Source organism: Pezoporus occidentalis, unplaced genomic scaffold (genome assembly GCF_034315485.1).
Source record: "Pezoporus occidentalis ecotype Australia unplaced genomic scaffold, CSIRO_AGI_Poc_V1 ctg54, whole genome shotgun sequence".
Classification (NCBI taxonomy): Eukaryota; Metazoa; Chordata; class Aves; order Psittaciformes; family Psittacidae; genus Pezoporus; species Pezoporus occidentalis.
The window spans coordinates 2,907,837-2,928,906 of NW_026915877.1; the positions used below are offsets into that span (position 1 = coordinate 2,907,837).

The window sequence follows — 21,070 nt, forward strand, 5'->3', positions numbered from 1 at the left end:
AGGGGAAAAGATGTTGATGGTTTAAAACTGAATTCATCGGTTAGGTTTAGGTTTCTAAGATGTACAACCTGCTTTTTTGGCGCTTGTAATAAGACATAAAAATGCCTTTTGGTAAAGTCTACTTGCTAAAATTTCTTGTTCAGCTAATATAACTAAATTGAGTATTTTAAATTTTCTCTGCTGTTGCTATTCAGGGAAAAATCTTGCCATAACTTGTTCTTTATTTCTTCAAATTTTGTTAAGTTATCCAAGTCACTGTTTGACTTAACAGAAGATCTTTGTTTTATGTTTCAACACTTACTTGGAATGCTTGTCAAAGCTAAACATTTTCTTTCTTTATTAAAAAAAAAAAGAGGGGAGAAAGCATATTGTATATTTTAGTACATCCTGGTTTTGACTGTTCATATGGCTTATCCTTCAGAATGCCGTTTAATTGTGATTTACTTTTCATTCCTAAAAGGTGCCATACTTGGCAGATCAGAAACACAAGAGTGTATCTACTACAATGCTAATTGGGAAAAAGATAAAACAAATCGCAGTGGTATTGAACCTTGTTATGGTGATAAAGATAAAAGACGACACTGTTTTGCTACATGGAAGAATATTTCTGGATCAATTGAAATTGTGAAGCAGGGTTGCTGGCTAGATGACATCAATTGTTATGATAGGTAAGTAAGTTTTCCTATAAATTTTAAATTTATTTTTAATTTTAAACTATTATACCTGTCCGTAATTTTTAAATCCTTCTCTCTGCCATCAGTACTTGAGACATATGATAATACAGTAGATTTTGAATAGTTTCCATTTTAGATACATGCATGCGCATTTTTTTTTTTCCTCTCCTTGCATACCTGTGTTTAGGGGCCCAACCTTATTGAAGTGCTTTGTCTTGTTTGCATAATGGCATGCTTTACCTTTTCTTATTTACTTAATAAATATTAAAATCCAGGTATTTAATTTATTCTTTTTTGGCCATTAATAATAGATTTTCTAATGACTTGTTATTGCCTGTTATTGCCAACAGTGCAAATGTAGTTCCTGAACCAGAATGCAGAATTCTGTAGTTCACTTTTCCAACATCTTTGGCGTAGGAAAGTCAGTGCTTTGTGTCTGCTCTTTACATAAAGTATTTTGCTGATTTTATTAAAAAGCTCACCTCAGTGGCAACTGGGAGACACTGAATATTCTAGAATTCCGGTCTTTTTTTTTTGTCTTTTTTTTTTTTTTTTTTTTAATAGCAGATGGTGTAGCAAGTACCCGTGAGCAGTAACAGCAGGACTTGAGGTTTGTTAGGTAGGGGCTGAATAAAAGTCGTGACTCTCTTAAGAAGTGGTATTATAGTTCTCTGAAGTACTGTAGTAAGTTTTATTTGACCAAAAATTAGTTGCTTGGAAAGGGAGAGAAGAAAATAAATGCATAAAGCATCTTCATTAAAATGTACCTAGAATTTGTTTTTTAGCAATATTTTAGAAAATTCTCTTCTTGTGTTTCTTTAATGTTGAATGAGTAGAAGAAATCATTATAGTAATTTCAACCAAATAAAATTTCACCACGCACTAGGATGTTTTGTCCTTTAATGACAGTTTAAAGCTAAATTGAACAGTGGTACTGATTTATACATTTCTCAGAGAAGTAGTAAAGCATCTGCAAGCTTGCTTGCACAGCATAATTGAAATTCAGCTATGCTGGAAGGCGAAGGACAATTTTAAAGAAACCTTATTCATTGCTACTAATACCTAGTAACTGTAAGACACCGAGAATGGGAAAGTATTGGTTTGTTCTTGGTTTGCATGGGTTTTGTGTTCCTTTTTTTTTTCTGGGGGTCCTTTTTTTTAAAAAAAAACTAAAAAATTCCATTCTTAGTTGTGGCTTTGCAGAAGAAGTGGGGATATTACAGTTTCTGAACTAAGTTAATTTCTGCTAAATGTAAAACTTTCAGGATGGAAATAGAATTTTTTTATTTGGAAAAAGAATTCGGTTCTGTACTATTGTTATCCAGTTAGTTTCACATTATATTAAATTCTTCCTTGAGCAAACTAAAAAAAAAATGGAAAAAGAAATAAAATGCAGGAAGGATGGGAAGGAAATAGTTAAAAATTGAGTAAAAATTTGTTTGGCTTTAAGACATCATTAGCTGTATCTTGTAAGAATGCATACTGCAGTGTTCATCTAAAATACCCATTAATAAACAAGATCTTATCTCTGGGAGTGAAAAGTGGTTTAGTGAACAGTGAGTTACAGTGTGATGAACTCCAAACAACTGCAGATTAAGAACATCAAAGAATAAATGTTTCATAGAAGTTACAGTAGAGTGTAATTGTAATAGCTGGTTCTATAAAATAACCCTAATTTTTGAAGCTGAACCGAAAACTTTTTTGACAGTCTTCAGCTGCATTTACAATCCTCAATTATTTCTGCAGGATTTTCAGATTCTTTTCTTTCTGCTGTCAAGTTGTCTCCTGCATGATGCCTGTTTTTCTTTCCTGACTTGAATAGTTTCAGCTTATTTGTTAATAGAACTCCTTTCCTGCATTTAACTGATGGGATGGAATAAGCCCTATCCCTGTGCATAATGTAGGCAGGGGAAATTGTAGAAATTTTGTTGTCTTTTTTTTTTTTTCCCCTAAAATTAAAAAATTCTCCTCCTCACTCATCTCCAGCCCTTACAACCCGGTACTGTGAGATTATGTTTAAGCATTAGCCGTTTGATCATTTGTCCTAGTTAAATCTAGACTGCAGACTGTTCTTCAGTATCCTGTTGGTGGTTTTCTTTACTTTTATCTTAAGAATTACAAAAATGTGCTATTTCAGTTTCAATGATATTTCACTGCAATACAAAATAACAAAATTTTAATCTGTTTCTTCAGGTTTTACTCTTAATTGGGTAGTATGTTGTCCAGGATTATTTAATGAAGTTCTCTTTAAATTTTAAATACGAGTGTATGTTTTCTCTTAAACACTACCCTCCCTCCCAAATTAAAATTAGTAAGATTTTTATTATTATCTTTTATAGGAATGATTGCATAGAGAAGAAAGACAGCCCTGAAGTGTTTTTCTGTTGTTGTGAAGGCAACATGTGTAATGAACGCTTTTTCTATTTTCCAGAAATGGAGGTCACACAACGTAAGTTGGTTTGATGCATTTTTGAAGGAACGGCTTTTCTGAGTTCAGAAATATTTAATAGCATGTATGTTGAGAAGATAAGAATTTTCCGTTGTGATGTTTCTTTTCCTGCCAGAAGGTTTCTGATTCCTGCATGATAGTACCGTGTGCATTCACATAAAGAACCTAGAAAATTGCCAGTTTGTGTCTTCTATTTTTAATGGTCTCTGTACTAGAAGTAATTTATATTGATAAAAGATACTTTAGCTCTTTTCTGAGGGTGAGAAGGAAGAATAATATGAAATTACTGGCTGTTTTATGATACAGAAGTTACTGTCACATCTTACTTTAATTGTATAGTTAAGCTTCTGTAAGTGCCCATAAATCATTGGGCTAAAAAGCTGTATCTTCCTTAAATGCATGTACCAGCCTATGAATGCTCTTCTTCTTGAAACAGTGCTCTATTTCTTTGAACTAATTGGACCTTTGAGTTCCTCTGTGAATTGACACAATAACCTTTAGAAAGGGGGAAAGGATTTCCTCCCAGGTTACGAAGAAAATCAGATAGCCAGACTTAAAAAATAATTGTTTAAAAAAAAATAATTTGATTATTCTTGCATATCTTCTTTCACTCAATAATCTAATCTTTACTGGAAAACTGAATAATGTTAATAAGTGAACTGAAAACAGCAGATGTCTTGTGTACCAAATAGAGGAAGTTGTTTCTGAAATTAAATGTCTGTGAGATTAAAATGGCCTTTGTTGACCCAAGAGATATTCTTGTCATTTTTGTCAGTAATACTGCAAAGGCAATAACTGACATTCTTCTTCACTGTCATGAAAGCTCTTTTGCCCCAGGGGTCTGCCTGTGGCTGCCCCTGTGCCAGCTGCCTCTGAGGCAGGGTTTCTCTGGAGCCTTTGTCAGGGCTGCATGGAAGTGTATTCAGCTAGAGAACTTTTACTGTCAGCAAGTCAGTAGCATGTAGGGATGTTGGCAGATTACTTCTGGCCTCTTCTTATTAATGCCATATTATTGTATACATTACAAAGATTAAACCTCTGTATTGTTTTTTTTTTATTCATTAGGCGATGGCATTCTTGCAGTCTTTTAAAAATACAGACATCTCTTACACACTGTAGATATGCAGAGCTTAAAAGCACAAGAAGAGTTAGATGGGCTGATGTGTACTGGGGACCTAAATTATTTCTTTCCAAGATGCTACTTTTCAATAAATATGAATCTGTTTCTATTAGAGTATTTAATCAAGTATTGTTATCCTGTTGTGCTGATTGCAAAAATTTTTATAAGATCAGGATGCTAGACATCTCAAACAGTGGATGATTTTTGTTCCTTAAAAGCTGTGTCCTTTTGTGTTGTTTTTTTTTCTTCAGCAACTTCCAATCCTGTTACACCTAAGCCACCTCTGTTCAATACCTTGCTTTATTCATTGGTGCCTATAATGGGAATTGCAGTGATTGTGCTCTTTTCATTTTGGATGTATAGACATCACAAGCTGGCATATCCTCCAGTACTCGTTCCAACCCAAGTAAGTCACTGCATTATTTTGGTTTTTTGAACAGTAAAACCATTTTCTGAAAAGGGGAGAGAGGGGTGTGCATCTGCCACGTGGCTGAAGTCTTCTGTTACTTTCCTGGTTTAAAGGTGCTAATGCTTGCTATCCACAAAAGCAGAAAATTAAGCTTTACTTAAATAGCCCTATCTCTTTAATTAATTGGTCTTTGAATGTCTGAGAAACTAAATGTTTTTACACATCTGTGTATTTGGGAGGATCAAACTAAACACAAAACTTCAGATGGCAAAGATCCAGGAGATCTAGGAAGTTTGTGCACCCACATAGTTAAAAGGACTACTTGTCTGAAAGTTGTGTACAGCTGCACTCAGGTACTTAGGGTTGAGCTTTATTTAATGTCTAGCTTAAAACAAAAGTGAAGGAGAGATGATAATTCATAATGGCAAGTTGCAGTGAATAGAAAATAGCAACTAGTAAAAGCTTAGCAATTTTTTTAAAAATCAAGTGACTGGGATACAGGTATCAGCTAAAAGGAGAATAAAGGAAAACTTCAGTTGAAGTATAGTTCTAGGGCTTAGCTCAGCTCATGGCCTCACTGTGATTCATGTAGTCTTTTTCCTCTTGTTTGTTTATGTATTTTCTGTTTTGTCCTAAATTTTTTAGCTTTAGCAGTGTTTGTGTTCTACTTGGAAAATATTACGATTGTGGTCTCCAAATTTGAAGCATCAAAACAAACACTTTATGGCTGTGTGTGCATAGTTCCTGCTGTTGTATGGCTCCAGCTTATTCTGGAGGTGTAATTAGTATTAATGCCAGAATTCCTCTCCCTTCAGTTATGTCTAGAGATTCAGTTGAGATTAGAAGACTTTTATGAAAAGAATTAAGGCAGTAAATTTTTCAGACCGAAGTAGGAAAGATGAACAAAATGTGGTAGTGGAAACAGGTAAACAACTTAGCCAGGATCCCACACGACTTGGGTTTTTGCAGCAGGACTTGAACTTGAGCTTCCTAGCTCAGGGCAGTGACCACTTATAATACATTGTCTCTCATACAGTGATGCTATTTAGGATAAATAAAATCAAAACATTTGCTGTTTTTTTTGTAGGATTGCCTTTAAAAAGGATTAATATGTATCTGCTCTGTACCCCCGGTTTCTGTGATATTTTCAGTGTTAACTGCTTGATTTCAGGTTGTTTGGGAAGAAGTGTTGCATGTCGTTGATACATAAAATTGGTTTGATTTCAGTTTAGTAGTGATAAGGAAAATTTGGGGGGAAGCAGTGCGCATATGTTCTTGCCAAATGAAAAGAACATAATTTAGAGGAAAAAAGTATGTTTCCTGTCCTTGCGAAAGTATTGCAAATCCTCAAACTTCATGCAATCTGTTAGCATAATCACTTCATCCATCTCAGTTTTTATGTGTTCAGGACTTGATAACAACCTGGTAAACTTCACTGTAAGAACAAATTCATAACTTCATAACTGCTAGTTCTGTGACAAATTCAGCAGGCGGTTTCCTTTCAGACTTCAATAAGTAAAGGATAAAGGGATAGAAAAGCAAACAAATGTTAATATGTGTGAGAGATCAAGAACTGGTTTTTTTTTCATCTTCCTTCTTTCAGCAGCAATTCTTTTCTTGCATGGTTTGTTTGGTACAGGAGTGGACACATCATAAATTTTTAATAAACAGGGTAATAACCTGTTTTGTTAGCAAAATACTCAGATTGTATCTGTTGGGATAAGTATATGTTGGTGCTTGAGCTAGTTATGGTGTAACAACATTTTTCTTATCTTGTGGTAAATAGGCATTAAGGTTTGATGTGGAACGTCAGGAAAAGCTGCTTCTGCCTGAAAAACTAAATTATTATGCAAATAGATTATATAAATATTCTTCCATATGCAGCAGAGCAGTATTTCCCACTTTAAATTTGATTAGAGCTGATTTGAACAGGAGGCAGAGGAAGCAGGAAGAGAGGGAAAAGTGTTAGTAATTTTATAACTATGAAACAAACATTTAAATATTTTTGTGATTAATATATTAAAAGTAATATTATATCAATAATTAGGACATGATTAGAGTTTGTAGGCAAATGATTTATTTTTTAAATCTTTCTGTAGCAAATGGCTAGATCACATGTGTAACAGATACTTGCTAGAAAATGGGGATTTCTCTGTATGAGATGCAGATAAAGGTTATCTTCTACGCTTTTCCCAGAAGGTGGGGTGGTGGGAGTACTTAGGTACAGCAAGCCCTGGTACTAATCTTTCTTTCAGTAAAAATTAAAGGATAGATGAGTAAGTGAAAGATAAAAATGAGGAAGCACTGAAGAAAGACATTTTTGAAGAATTAAGACAAGGTGTAAGTAAATGAAAATAATCAGTGTGCAAAAGGGAAAGAAATTGTTTGGAATAGTTAAAAAAAAATGCTAGGAGAAATTTTATTTTTGAACCTGTAGTGAAATATAAAGGACAAACATCTGAGTAAAGGCAAACAACATTCATTTTCCTTTGAATGTAATTCATGGTAGATGCATGTATCAGGCAGGCATTACCTACACAAACTTGAGCTGAGTTCACAGCCTCGTGGTTTACGTTAACTTTATATTCCCTTTGAATCTACAGATACTTATTTTAAAATTTCATACAGAAGAGTTAGTTTATATGTTCAGTTTCAGACTGGAAAGCAGCAGATATTTTTGTTTGCTCCTTACATGTTTCAGTCCTGCTTTCCTTCAGTTATTTGGGTAGAGAGTCCAAGGGGGCTATGAGAGCAGGTAACTGCCGAGATGCTCCTTGCCGATGCCTGAGCCTGAAGTGCTCGCTGGGTCCGGAGGCATGTTTCAGGAGCAGCCACAGCAGAACTGCTTCGAGGTGTTGGTGCAGGGACCTGTCCTTGCTCCTGTTGCTCCCATTAGTCTTTGCTTCCATACTACTCTCTCTCTTGTTTGTGCTGTTAACTGTATGCCTCACTTTATCGTTTGGGGTGCTATCCAGTTAAATCTGTCAAAATGTAGAAAATCTGTCACTCTCAGTCCTTAAATGAGTTATTAACAAGTGTAAATTTGCTAAATACATATGTGCATACGTCAAGTGGTTTGAAAGAACCATTTCATTTTCTTATTTATATTTGATTTAATCGTGCTGCAAACATCTATTCATATGTCTGATAAACTTACCAAAAATAGATGAGTATTTTAAATATTTGAATTTGTGTATTTTCATATAAAAAGACTCTCACCCAGTTAATTTTCACTCATGAATTCCAGATACACTGAAAATGAAGCAGTATTGTCTTTGCAGACAAAGGCTTTCACTCTTAAATTAGTTTGGATATCTCCACAGCATCCTACTAATATTCCTGGTAGAAATACAAATGTGGATGGCAAGGAGTTGATATGTTATGCTCATTTATTTTTTTACATCTCTTGAGCTTGGGCCAGAGTTGTCAGTCAATGCTAATTACAACTGTGGTGTTACCACTTTGTCAACTGATAGATAGGGCCTTAACCTATTTTATAGTGTAACTGACACAAGTTAACACTTCTGGGTTTTATCAGTTCACAGAGCTGTGGCTTCCAACATTTTACATCCCTACTGTACAAAGAGAGATTAACCTCTTGTACTTTCTGTTGAGTGCTCAAGTTATGAATATCTTACTGGATCACAGAGTTGCTTTTTTTGTTTTGTGTTGTTTTTAAAGTAAGAGTCATATGTTGAGAGGGTTGAAAAAAGCTTTACAGATTCACATAATGTCTTCATAACCTATTTTTGTGCTTTCTTCTGGAACATTTGAAATTACTTGGGTTAAAGATACTTCACGTTTTTAATCACTAATCACAAAAAAGCCCTGGTCTAGGCCTGTTTGGTGGTACCGGAAATTTAAAAACTCAGAATGGACAGATCCTGTCTATTAGCATGTCTATAAAAGCAGGGTTAGTTGCTAGGAATTACCATTTCTTTCTCTCCTCAGAGTGGAGGATTGCATAGTTAAATACAACTATGTCTTCTGCTTTTAACCCCTATGTATCACTTCATTTAAGCTTTTCACCTATCATTCCCAATATAAGTACAATAATCTTTTATGTGTTGCTTCTCCCTTCCTCCATGAGGATGAACCTCGCTGGTCCTATATAGATGGAAAATGTCCCTGGTCTTCAATGTCGTGCTATATAAACCAAGAATTAAGAATAGTATAGAAGCACATGTGTGAAATGTAAAGAGATCTGTATAAAGAGATATATATAAAAGATATATAAAGAGGTCTCTTTTTTTTTGTGGGGGGGAAGAGGGGTTATTTGAACATAAAAACCCCTTCTAATTTTAGTTGATGCCATTTTGGTATGGCTCCCTTCACTACTATACCATGATAGTCTTTCTTTAGTGTATCTCTTTCTGAAGACACCCAAGTATGAGTAGGTTTCTGTAGCTATGTCATGGTTTTGGTATTTCGGTTTAAGCTGTAAGAAATTAGAATTGAAAACGGCATCACATAGTGCAAGGGGAATAATGATGAAGAAAAATCTCTAGTAGCAATAGAAGCAAGACAGATTCTGAACTGACTGCAGGTCCGACAGCATACGTAGGAGTGGAAGACTAAATTCTGTGTTGGAAATGAAAAGGATGAGAACAAAATAACAGAACAAGCACTGCTCTTAGCTGTAGTTTGTAACCTCATACATCTGGTCTAGGGCACCAGACCTGTGTCAAGTTTGGTGAGTGTGTGTAACTTGAGGTTTGTTTTCAAAAAAAAGTAATTAGTAACAGTAAATTTTTTGTAGTTGGTATAGGAAAAAGGTTTTCATTTGTTGTTTCCATTCTCTAAATTGACTTTCAGCACATCAAATACCTGGTATGCTTAAAATTTCCGAGATAACCTTTATCCCTTTGTCACACAGTTGGCTGCTGAAAAAGGATGAAGAAATTAAATTGTTAGGGATTTTTTCCAGATTTTGTTTTCCAGCCATACTATTTTTCTTGTTGTTACAGATATTTTAATAAAATAATACTTGAAAAATGAAGAATAAGAAAGGGAGAGGTGTTTTTAGGACTTATTCCAAACCTGGGAAGATTACTAGCTACTTGAAAAATGCATGAAGGAGAAGCCAAATGCTTACATGAAATGGGAAAAAGATCGATCAACAAAGAAAAGCTGGAGCTTAGAGTAAAAATTAAAAAAAAAGACTGAGAGCTTGTGGCTAGCTAGGAGGGATTTGTTTTTTGGGTACATATCGGTGGTTAATGAATGATTAACATATAAAGTGTTAGTATTAAAAGGAATAGCTGAATGACCTCTGGATTTGAACTATTAGATCTGCGAATGATTTCACGTTCTCTAATTTTGCATTTCGTATCTTGAGGGCTAATAAGAATTTCTTTTATAGTTGGTAACAACAGCTGGACTGACACAGGAGGAAGATCTGGCATTATCCTTTGGTTTTGGTCCAAGAGGCACAACCATGATACGGTTGTATAAAGGAAAGGAAAAAAAAAAGAAACCCCAAAACCAAAAAAACCCATAAATATAGGGACACCCTAAGAATACAGAAGTAAAGTTGTTATAGATGAAGAGACCTTAATGTGTAGTAGGTAAATAGCTTGTAACTGTGTCTTTTTCCCTTTTTCTTTGTTTAATTTATGGGCTCTTACAATACAGGCAGCTCCTTAAAATCTTTTAACAGGGGGAATAATTTGTATGACAAACAATTGAAAACCAAGTTTATAGTGTTGCTTTTTAAATGTTCTGTGTATGACCAGATCCAGACCTTTGATTCTAAGCTTTGATAGCTTTAAAATCCATTTAAAAAACCCAGAAACCCAACCCCCCAAAAACCCCACCCAACTACTTCCCTGTGTTTTCCATTCACCTTCAGAATGAGCTATCTCCATTTAAGTAAACCATAAATTCTTATTTTGTCAAGAGGTAAGAAAATACAAATCCAGGTGTAAGGTGACTTATCCTGAATAGCAACCTAAAGGGAACTCTAAAGTACAGTTAAAAAAAGAGGCTTTAAAATGTCTTTCTATAGTGTGAGCTTCAAGTTACTTTTGCATTAATTTAAGCAGAATTCTAAATAATTCTAACCTGTATGCTATACTTGCAATACTATACCTTAGCTTTCTACACTGTATCTTATTCTTGGCTTATTATAAAGGTGGTTTAGCTTTAGAATTAGGCCTGTATGGAGTGGGTCTGAGAGACTGGTGCATGAAGATGTGTATCCATCTGGTAAGGCTGGATGTACTTTGTGTTTTAGTCTCATAAATGTTGACTTAGCATATGCGCATTTAACAACTGACAAGACACTGGAAGACACTGGAAGCTTTTACAGTGCTACATACAATTTACCTTGAAGATTTCTCTTCTGTTCATTCATTGTAAACAGTAATATTCAAAATCTACATTATCTAGACCACATGTAGATTATAGTCTTAAAACAGTGCTTTGGAACAATCATAGGAAGGCTGAAGTACTGGTCTCGATGAAGTTTGCAGTCAGGTACTCTTATCTTCAGAAGGTTTTTAATAATTTTCCATACTAAAGTCCGTTTTCCTGAATATTTCAGATTGATGTCTTTCAGGTAATGTTTTATATCACTGAATGGATGAGAACTACACATTTCAGAAGTTCTAAAAAAAAAATAATTAATTTTACCCTTGTATTCTCCAAAGAGATTGAGGGATGAGGATGCAGATTATTTAGGGTAGTAGTTAAGAACACCTGAAGTAATCAGTGTAATAAATTTATAATACAGTAAGTTGCGTTTCTTTAGAATTCCACATGTTTATAAATATTTTTGTAACATTTTTGAAGTTCACAATATATTTGTGGGTAGCCCAGACTTTGGAGAAGACCACGTTGCTTGGATTTTTTTGTGGAATTTGTTTTTATTTGGGATGGTGTTTTTGCTTGGGGTATTTATGGTTTTTGGGCATTCTGTTTGGCTGGGTTGTTTTTTTATGTTTTTTTTTTCTAGTTGGTTATAAATATCATAATTTCCCTAATCCATGATAAAACCTTTAGAAGTATTTTTCAGTCGGTATAAATAGGAAGTTAGTGTGTTTATATACATTTGTATAGATAGTAGCTACACAAATGGGAGAGGGAGATTACCGCCAATTTATAAGAGTTGTTGCACCTATTTGCGTTTCTGTAATAACCTGGTACTGCTTAAACTGGTGATGCTTGCTTTTCTGATGAAAAGCCTGAGGCAGTGGTCTGTAGTCTAAAGGGAAGGACAATGATTTTCAAACCAGGAGGCTTATGATGTGCGTTTTTCAAAATTTCCATGTGTGTCTAATTTATTAGTGTTTGGGGGCCATTGAGCCCCTTAAGAGAGCAGTAAGAGAACTCATTTCTCAATTTCATATTTGCAGTTCCTCCTTATGGTAAGAGCAAAAAGGTGGGCTTTGTGTATCTTTTCCTTATTTCTGAGGAATTAAAAATTCTCAGAAGCTGGAGAACTTTAATAGTAAATAAGCCTGGAAAATAATTTTTTTTTTTTTTTTTACAGCCACAAACCAGACATTTGTTGAATAACTATTTCATACAAGCAATGCTTTTTACATTTTTTTTAACAGTTGTCTGTTCTTTGACTTACTTGAGTTAGGAGAAATAGGAGTACACAGAGATCTATTACTCTGATACAGTAGCCATTCCCTATCCCATTCACAGATTAATACTTTTATTTTGCTTGGCTGCTGCTTCTGGCAAAGAAATATGGGGGGGCTTGGAGGAGGAACTTGTGCTTGTGGTTTGTGGACTTAGTGCTGCAGAATCTTACTTGTAGTTCTCCTAAACAAGTGTGGAATAGCTGTCATTCTACTGGAACCACCAGCTCTGAGAGATTTGAAGGTGAAGATCATCAGGTTCTCTGAAAAAAAATTTGGGTGGTTTTGTTTAGTATGGGGTTTTTTTCACTTATGAAATGCCCCAAAGTATTTACAGAGGCTGTACAGGTCCTGCAAGAATCTGCTTCATCCTCTTGCTGTGGGTGTTACCCTCATCTCCAGTGGTCTGCTGAATGATGGAGTGGTCCTGTTTAGCTCTGGTGTTCTTCAGTGCTCTCTCTGTCAGTGACTGCAAGCTCTATAATAGTATTTATAAATCTGACTCACAACTAAACTAGCCTTCAAGAAATACTTCAGCCCTTCTATTATTAATTATTTAGATAATTCTAAGCGTGTGCTAGACAGTTTTCAAAGTGCAGAGAAAAGTTTTTTGTTGGCCCTCCACTCTGTAGCACCTTAAGAATGTAAAGACAAAGGGTGAAGAAAAAGCTGTTACGTAGCAGGTGAATACTTCAAGTGTTGAATTTCATGCTCTTGCAACATCTATCTGATCAAATTATAAAGGACAAAGAAAATGGCTGAGGCAGATGTACATGAGGAGGAAAAAAGGTGTTTCAGCGCTTCTCTGCTTGAGTGGCAATGAAATTGTTCAATAAAAAAAGAGATGAAAGTAACACAAACAAGCGTGTGTCATTAAAATGTGGTTTTAAGTCTCAGCAACAGTGCTCTGGGACTTAGGTTTTTATAATGGATTTCATTCCACAGTCTGTGAACTCGTGTGACTTGTTTGAAAGAATCTTTAATACTGTAATCTCCCTTTATAGATGTTGGATATAGTTTTTCCAAGTTCACTTGTTCTAGTTACAGCTCTAGCATGCCAGATTTGTTGATTAAATTTAGTAATACAGACCTAGTATATGATGACCTATTTATTTCAAAGGTTTAGTTATAACACAGACATTAAAAAGTTTTCATTTTCCACAGCTAGTGACTAATTACAGTGAATTTAAAAAGTACAACCCTGCCCTCTACTGTACACTTGTGAGGAAACAAGAAATAAGCTTGTGTAACTTGTGTTTGTATGAACTTTCTGCATGTCTTTATATACTGTTTGGTAGAAACATGAACGTTTATAAACCTAAAATGGACAACTGTAGTTTTAATTATAAGGTCAATTCAGCAAAGGGTTTGAATAATAACCTTTTATTGCCCACTTTGCTAACATATCAATGATGGATTTTTACGTGTGTGTGTATATATATATATAAATTGTCCATTATTAGTGCAAGGAAGTATTGCTATCCCCAGGGATATTTTTGTTGTTAATTCACAAACAATTGATTTTGTCTCTTATGAGCTGTTTTTCATTCCATTATTGGTATATATAGTAATTTCTTTTGCCTGTGTTTTTTCCCCTCTACAAGCACGCCTTTCATATAATGATTGAGGTAAGATGCATTGATATTTGTTCATGGTTATGGAACTTTCTGTGGACATGTAAGAAGTTATTTTGGTATTAATTACTTTTTTCACCAGTCAGTGTTTTGGAGAAGAAATATGTAAGCATGCATGGTTTAAAAACAGATTTAGTCTGCTGTTCATAGCTTTCTTAAAATTTACTGTAGTGTCTCAGGCTATCAAGTTAAACACCTTCAGGAACTGATAATGAAACACACGAGGCGTAGTCAGTTTGTGTTCTTCAGCTACCCTCTTGCCTTTGTGTCACTTCCACCCTGGTGCCGCTTCGTATGAGTGGCGGTGAGGGCTCCACTGGGCCAGCATGTGCTGATAACCTCAGTCTTGGGCTGTGGGAGCAGTTCAGCCAGTACAGACTGCACACTGTGTTGTGGTAGGCTGCCCTGAAAGTACATGGCACATCCTGCCCACTCCTGTCCTGTCTTTGGGTGTCTGTTGTCATCTCCCACCTGTGGTATGCCAACAGCTGTTTGAGGTGTGTGGTCTTTGTGTTGTGATTTGAGTGATGTTTTTTTTTTTGATTCAGGAGCTTGAAGGAATAGATTACCTGAAGAAAAATACTCTTTCACTATTAAGTCTCTGCTTCGTCTTTCTCAGTGCCCAGAAGTTATTTTTACTTGTGTTAAACTACTGACACTTTATGTGAAAATGCAAGTAACTGAAAACTGTTAATTCAGAAATCTGGTCATTATTGCTAGACTTCTAAATTGGATATTGAAAAAGTCAAGATTTGAGTTTTAATGCGAGTGCTCAGTTTCCATTGTCTCTTTAGTTCTCTAAAAGCTGTAATGTCTTGTAACTTAGAAGAAAATATAATGGAAATTATATTTTCCCGAGTATCTTGCATCTGTAAAGAGTTAGCTGGGTTCCTTCTGTTTGTGTTACTGTTTTTCTTCAGTTGGCATAATTTTTGTTAGGGATGAAGCTGAAGTATCTTCACTACAAATAACTACTTTGTTTATATTACTTTAAGGAATATGTTTGCAATCTGTGATAAAAGAGAGGATTTTTTGGAGTGAAAGGAGAAAAATTGATGCTATTTAAAAGAAATGTAGTTTGACACAAATTGTAGTAAATTTTAGAATAACTACAAATTTAAGAATTCTGACTCCTTTTACAGTATTTGGATCTTAACTTTACAGATCAGCTGGTGAAAATGAACCAGACCCAAATGAGAAAGCAGCCAAGACAGTCATCAGAGTTTTTCAGTGAGAACTTTTCGACCCTATTCCCTTCTAGTACCTAAGTGGGCTGGGAAGAAAGCTGGAGACTTTTTTACAAGGGCCTGTAGGGATAGGACAGGGGGGCATGGCTTTAAACCAGTAAGTTATTCACAATATAAGCTGTAAAATAAATATAACCAAGGGAAAATACTGCACCATTTAACAAAAATTGTGTGTGGTCAGGAATTTTGAGAACTTGTTTATATTTTGGAGCCAGGAAAGGGAATTGTGTCTGTGTACAACCCTGTTTGGCTAATTGGTCTTTTTTTTTTTTCTCTTTGTTGTACATGGTGAGTCACCTGATTCAGTTGCCATATGAAAGACATAACTGGAGATAAACCCAAGTGCTGACAGACTGTGTTGGGGCAGGTCCTTAAACAATCTGTTTAGTTGGTCATATTTGGAAGGGATTTGTAGTTTTATGTTTGTTAAGCTTCTCTTTGATCTTAAGATCTATTCTTGAAGGCACTTAAGGAAACCTATTTCTGTAAGTTACCATTCTTCCATGAATATATTTTCCCTCTGTTCTTTTTCTGGTATGACTAGTATGCACTACCTGGCAGCTGACTGGAATTCCCAGCTATAAAAATCAGAACCAAAAAAGTCTTGTTTGAGATTTGAAAAGCTTGGAGTGTACAACATAACTAGATGTCCATGATTTTGAGATGAACATGCAACATGAACTTATGGTGTTAAGGATTGACGGCATTGACCTATAGGAAGAGTAAAGCTTAGTTGTCCAAGTAGAATGCATCATATGACTTTGTTAGTTGAAGTACTTTTTGCAGACATAGCTGCTTCTCATTTTCCCCCTAGTAGTAGATGATTGTGTGGCAGGAGTGTTCCTGCTCCTGTTGCCTTTGTGAACTGCCCTGGGGTTAGGACAGAGTGGCTTTGAGAAGGTATAGTGTGGACGAAGTGAGATGGGCCAGTGACTCACTGCTACCAAAAGAGGGAGCCCCTCTTCCCTCTGCCTTGCAGTGCTTTTTGCCTTAACCTGGATGTTGTTGCAAACTGATTCAATTTGCCAAACTACCTGTTTTTAAAAACAAAACCTAAACAAACAAACAAAAAAAAAACCAACCAAACAACAAAACCCCAAACAGAAAACACACACACACACAAACCCCCCAAAAGAAAAGCTTTCTGGCAGTATAGTGTATCATCTTGATTTGTGGTATCGTCAAACCAATGGCAGAATCGGTCCAAGGAAAGGGGCAGGGAAGGTTCAGGAATGGAAAATTGGGTGCTGATTTTTTGACAGCTGTGGCGAGCTGTTAGACTAATATGTGCACATTATAGCTATACTCACATTATATCATCATCCTTGGCAACACAGAGATGATTTTAAAAAGCCATACAAAAATAATTATGCCTATGGCATATTAAACATTTTTGCTTAGAAGTAGAGCAAGTTTAAAATATTGTGAAAGAATGTTGCTATACAAAAATAGTACCTATAGATTTAGAGTAAATGCCTGTTGATTTTAACAAAGTTGTTAAAATAATAAACTGGAAAACTATTCTTTTTAGTTATGTTAACAGAAGGCAATTACACTTTACATTTTAAATCTGGGTTTGTTTTGATTTATGTGTGTGGGTGTGTGTTGCTGCTTCATAAGCACACCAAAAGTTCTGACTTCATAGAAATGTCTCAACACAAAATGGAAATGTGCAGGGAACCACAGGAGGTTGCTGTATAAGGTAGTGGAAAAATACTTTGAAATGCCAGCATTTTTTAGGAAATAAGAAATTCAGGTATATGAAAGGTATCATGGTCTAATGTGAAAGTAAAAAGTACCAGTTATCGCTGGCCACTTCTTATTGAGGAGTTAGTGCCTTCTCTTATGATAGACAGTGCAATTTTTTTCACCAAATATTTGAGAACTATTAAGTGATCATTTGCTTGATTGTCAAGAAATAAAGAATCATCTAGGGTGCTTCAGAATGTCAGCAGATGTTTTGGTGGAGGATATAGAAAGGAATGGAGGTTCTAGCTACTAAAGCAAAGGGGTTACTTCCCATAAATCGTTCTCTCAATTTAGGCAAGTTGCTAGGTTCAAAACTTTAAAAGCTTGTTTAATTAACAGATGTTAAATCCCCAGATGCTGCACAGTGCTCAGGATTCTTTAAAATAACAGTTAAGAGTTAGTTGGCTTTTGTGAGTAGATTTGGGCATCTTGTTTCCAGTTTCCCTTGGAACTGTAACTATTACAAATTAAGGACAGTGATTTCCCTGGTATCTGGAATATTCATATAAAGGGCTTTGGTACTGAATGAAAGTCAGCATTGGAGGGAAAACTTAACTCTGAAACTTCATTTTCTATATTTTCACTTGCCCACTTTAAACTCAGCAATTTTGATGTAACAGATTTAAGCATCTGTTGCTGTCAAATTTGCAAAAGGATTTCATATTTGTTTGAAGGCAGTATTGTAATGTGTCTATTAATTTGAATTTAAAACATTATAGTTTCTTTTACAGTTACTAATTTGTGGAATTAGGTTACAGCTTCTTTAAATTGCTATAACTCTGTCCTCAAAGCTTGTTATTCTTTAAGGATATATTTGTTGCATAATAAGAAACAAGTGAATGGTTATTTTATTCCTGCACTTAAACTACTCAAAATTCTATGTTCAATACAGAAGTACTTGTCTCCATTCTCAGAATAGTAAAGTATACTTAAAACCACGTTCTTCAGAAGATGTGTCTTTAACATGCACAAGATTTTTTGTTGTTCACTGAAGTGCTCTAATACTTAAGTTTAGAGTACTCTCATTTGTTTTGTAGAAGCAGCTCCTCCAGTGTTTTTTCATTCTCTCTCTTTAAACCAGTATTACAGCTGGGACTGCTTTGGGAAAAAGTTGAGAAGCCAAACATATATTATAGAGACTTTTTTGAACAGTAGACTTTTGTTTTTTTTTTTAATTGTATTTTGCAGTGTGGATATCATTTAAAAGCAACACCTAACTTTCATTTGTATGTTTGTTTCTTTCATGCGTGATACTGAGAATTGTGGTGCAGTTTTCTGGTCTCCATAGTCATGCACTGCCAGTAAAAGCAGTCATTCACCCTCTTCCCATCTGTGTGATCTGGCAGTGTACTCCCAAGCTATCACCCCTGCCACTGACATCGACAGTTCTCTGTAGAAATTGGGACTGAAGAACAAATTGTGGTTTAAACGTATCTGGGGGACTGCAAAAGGAAGGTGGAGCCGTGTCTTGTGTTGACAGTGTTGGTAATTCTGCTTGGTGACCACTATACACCAGAACTTGACTTACCTTCCTGCAAAAAACAGGGATCGTACAGAAGACAATCATGCTCTGTGCATAGAGTGACATTCTTCCATGCAAAAGCATTTGTATATGGGTCTGATGCATTTGTTCATGGTAGGGAAGAAGCTTACGTAAGTACAGCTAATCCACCATGAAAGGCTGGAGAAAAGAGGACAGCCCAGATAGAAGCAGGCCTTTGGCAAGAAAGTTAAAAAATCTACTTCTTACAGTCAGATGATGTGCATGGTACAGGATATGTAAGAGATGTATAAAATACAAAATACAGGGTATTCCTTAAGCCTTCACATTTTCTTTCCCAGAAAGGGAAATTGTTTAGATCTGAAGAAATATTGGTGGTTATATGGATAGCTGCGTGTAAGCTCTGCCTCACTTGCAGTTGTGCTTCCTAGCCTGTGCTGTCATATTTGAAAAGCAACTGTTGGGCTGGCCCCTCAATAGTGTACAAACACTGTGAGATATGACAAGGTGATCTCTTAAATTTAATTCTAGTTCTGTTTCTGGGGTACAGCCAAGTACTTGTATTTCAGTAAGTTATTAGCTATCTACATTAGCAAATTTGGGAGCAGTTAAAATGGATTGGTAGGTTGAAGCATTGATGCTGTCGTTCTTCACACCACCATTAGTGTAGCTTGGAGGGCTGACTGGAGGTGATGATACTTGGCTTCCTGTGCCAAATGCCTGCTCTATGCATGTGCTTCAGTGGTTCCTGAATGAAAAAAAAATGCGATGTACTGGAGGACCTCGTTAGTAGCATGGCCTGCCCTCATCTTGGTTTGCAACCTCATGTCTCCCATAAACAGTAGAATTACTGAATTAGAGAGCTGTGCTGGTATCAGCTCAGATGGCTTGTGAGAACTCAACCAGTATGTGGTCACTGCAGACAGTGAGGGGATACACTCCAGCTCTGCACTGCTGCCCCCATCCAATCTGCTGATGTAGACCTCATCTGCTTCCCAGAGTCAGTCACTCAGAAATGGAGTTAATGGCTTTGTAGAGTTAAGTCACCAGATCATTGAACTGAAGGTTTGAAAGGATCATGTGTATGTCCAATAAACAAACCAAAAACCCAAGCCTTAAATGTATCAAAGGTGCTTATTTTGATTGTCTTGAAAAAAGTAACAAGTAAAGCTTGATTATCTTTTTTCCTTCATTTCTGCTCTGCTTTTTCACATGGTTAGATTCATACTGTAACTGTTGGTATGCTGTCACACATTAATTCTGAGCATGTTTTACAATTTCATTTTATTTTCCTGCAGAGAAGGGCTGCTGGGTTGTTTCTGGTTTGTTATGAGATAATTTGATGTAAGGGGGTTGAGTACCTTATACAAATCTCTTGCAGTTTACAAGCATTTATTTTTGGGCCGTCATCATAGATAGCACATATAATAACTAAATTCATTAATGGGTTTAACCTGATTTCAGGATCCTGGACCACCACCACCTTCACCATTGATGGGTTTGAAGCCATTGCAGTTACTAGAGATCAAAGCTAGGGGAAGATTTGGTTGCGTATGGAAAGCTCAACTACTAAACGAGTATGTTGCAGTCAAAATATTCCCTATTCAGGTAAGCAGAAGTTCTTAATGTCCTGTGTTGCTTGTAATATCATAATGTTAAACAGCTTTTTTAGTCACGATAAGAGGCTTTTTAGAAATTTTTCAATATATAATGTAAATCTAGATGGAAATGTTGAGCTGAAAAATGGGCAGGTAGAGCTTTATTGAATTAAAATAAGTATTTTAATGCAACAAGCATATTACTGAAGTAAGCTCAGTGGAACTTTCATACTTCTAGTCATAAAAATACTTACTTGGTGTGAAGAGTTTTAAGTAAGTCTCACACATCTTTTCATCAGATGAGAAAAACTAGACAATATTTTTCAAATTAAATTGTACTTAGAAGGATTGCCCTGAAATGCAAGCCTATAAGGTGATTGCTCAAATTAAATATAATTGAAATACTTGCTTCCCAGCAAGTACCCTCTAAAAGCTATGTTTAGAATAGATTTTGCTCATAATTTTCAGGTCCAGTCTAGTTAAAGAACACAAAGTGATCATATGCAATTACATTAGGATAGATTTTAAATCAACTTAAAATACTCACTGCTGTTTGAGGTGAAAAAAATGTGCTTGTGTTTTCTGATGATTAACCAAGTGTGACTTGCTGAATAAATACATCTGCAGTTTCTTATCCTTCTAGGAGAAAAGGCATGTATTTATGCTGGTTTTGGCCATCAGAACAATATAAGCTATATTGCAGACTAAGGAAAACCTGTTTCTAATTCTTTATGGGGTTCTTACAGATTCATAAAATACAAAAATTGAACTATGCTCTTAAGATGAAAGATACTGTAATGATTTGCCTTATGTAGACTCCAGTCCTGATCTACAGATTTCTGTGTTGCCATGGTTCATACCTGTGATAGCTAAGGTTGTTTTCAGCAGCTGATTATTTGTTTACAACAAGTTAAGTTTTTTCAGACAGTTTTCCACTAAATGTGAATATGTAATACATGTTAAGACAGTTTTTTATCATTTCTTTATATGTTAGATCAGTAGTTTGTAGCATAGTTATTAGTCTAAACATTTGTAATTGTTAATACCATACAGTATGCTTGCTTTCTTTGCCCTGTAAAGCCTGTCTTTGCCCCCCCCCC

General features: G+C 35.5%; 1 protein-coding gene across 2 annotated transcripts in view; it reads left to right on the forward strand.

The window, feature by feature from the left end:
• Positions 1–21,070, forward strand: part of ACVR2A (activin A receptor type 2A) — a 68,459-nt gene that overhangs the window by 38,384 nt on the left and 9,005 nt on the right. The window contains exons 2-6 of one of the 2 annotated variants that reach the window (XM_062637737.1): positions 461–668; positions 3,014–3,123; positions 4,495–4,649; positions 13,846–13,869; positions 19,837–19,980. In XM_062637737.1, the coding sequence (XP_062493721.1) occupies positions 461–668; positions 3,014–3,123; positions 4,495–4,649; positions 13,846–13,869; positions 19,837–19,980 (641 nt within the window). The remainder of the gene's footprint in view (positions 1–460; positions 669–3,013; positions 3,124–4,494; positions 4,650–13,845; positions 13,870–19,836; positions 19,981–21,070) is intronic. The other variant, XM_062637738.1, reaches the window with a different exon arrangement.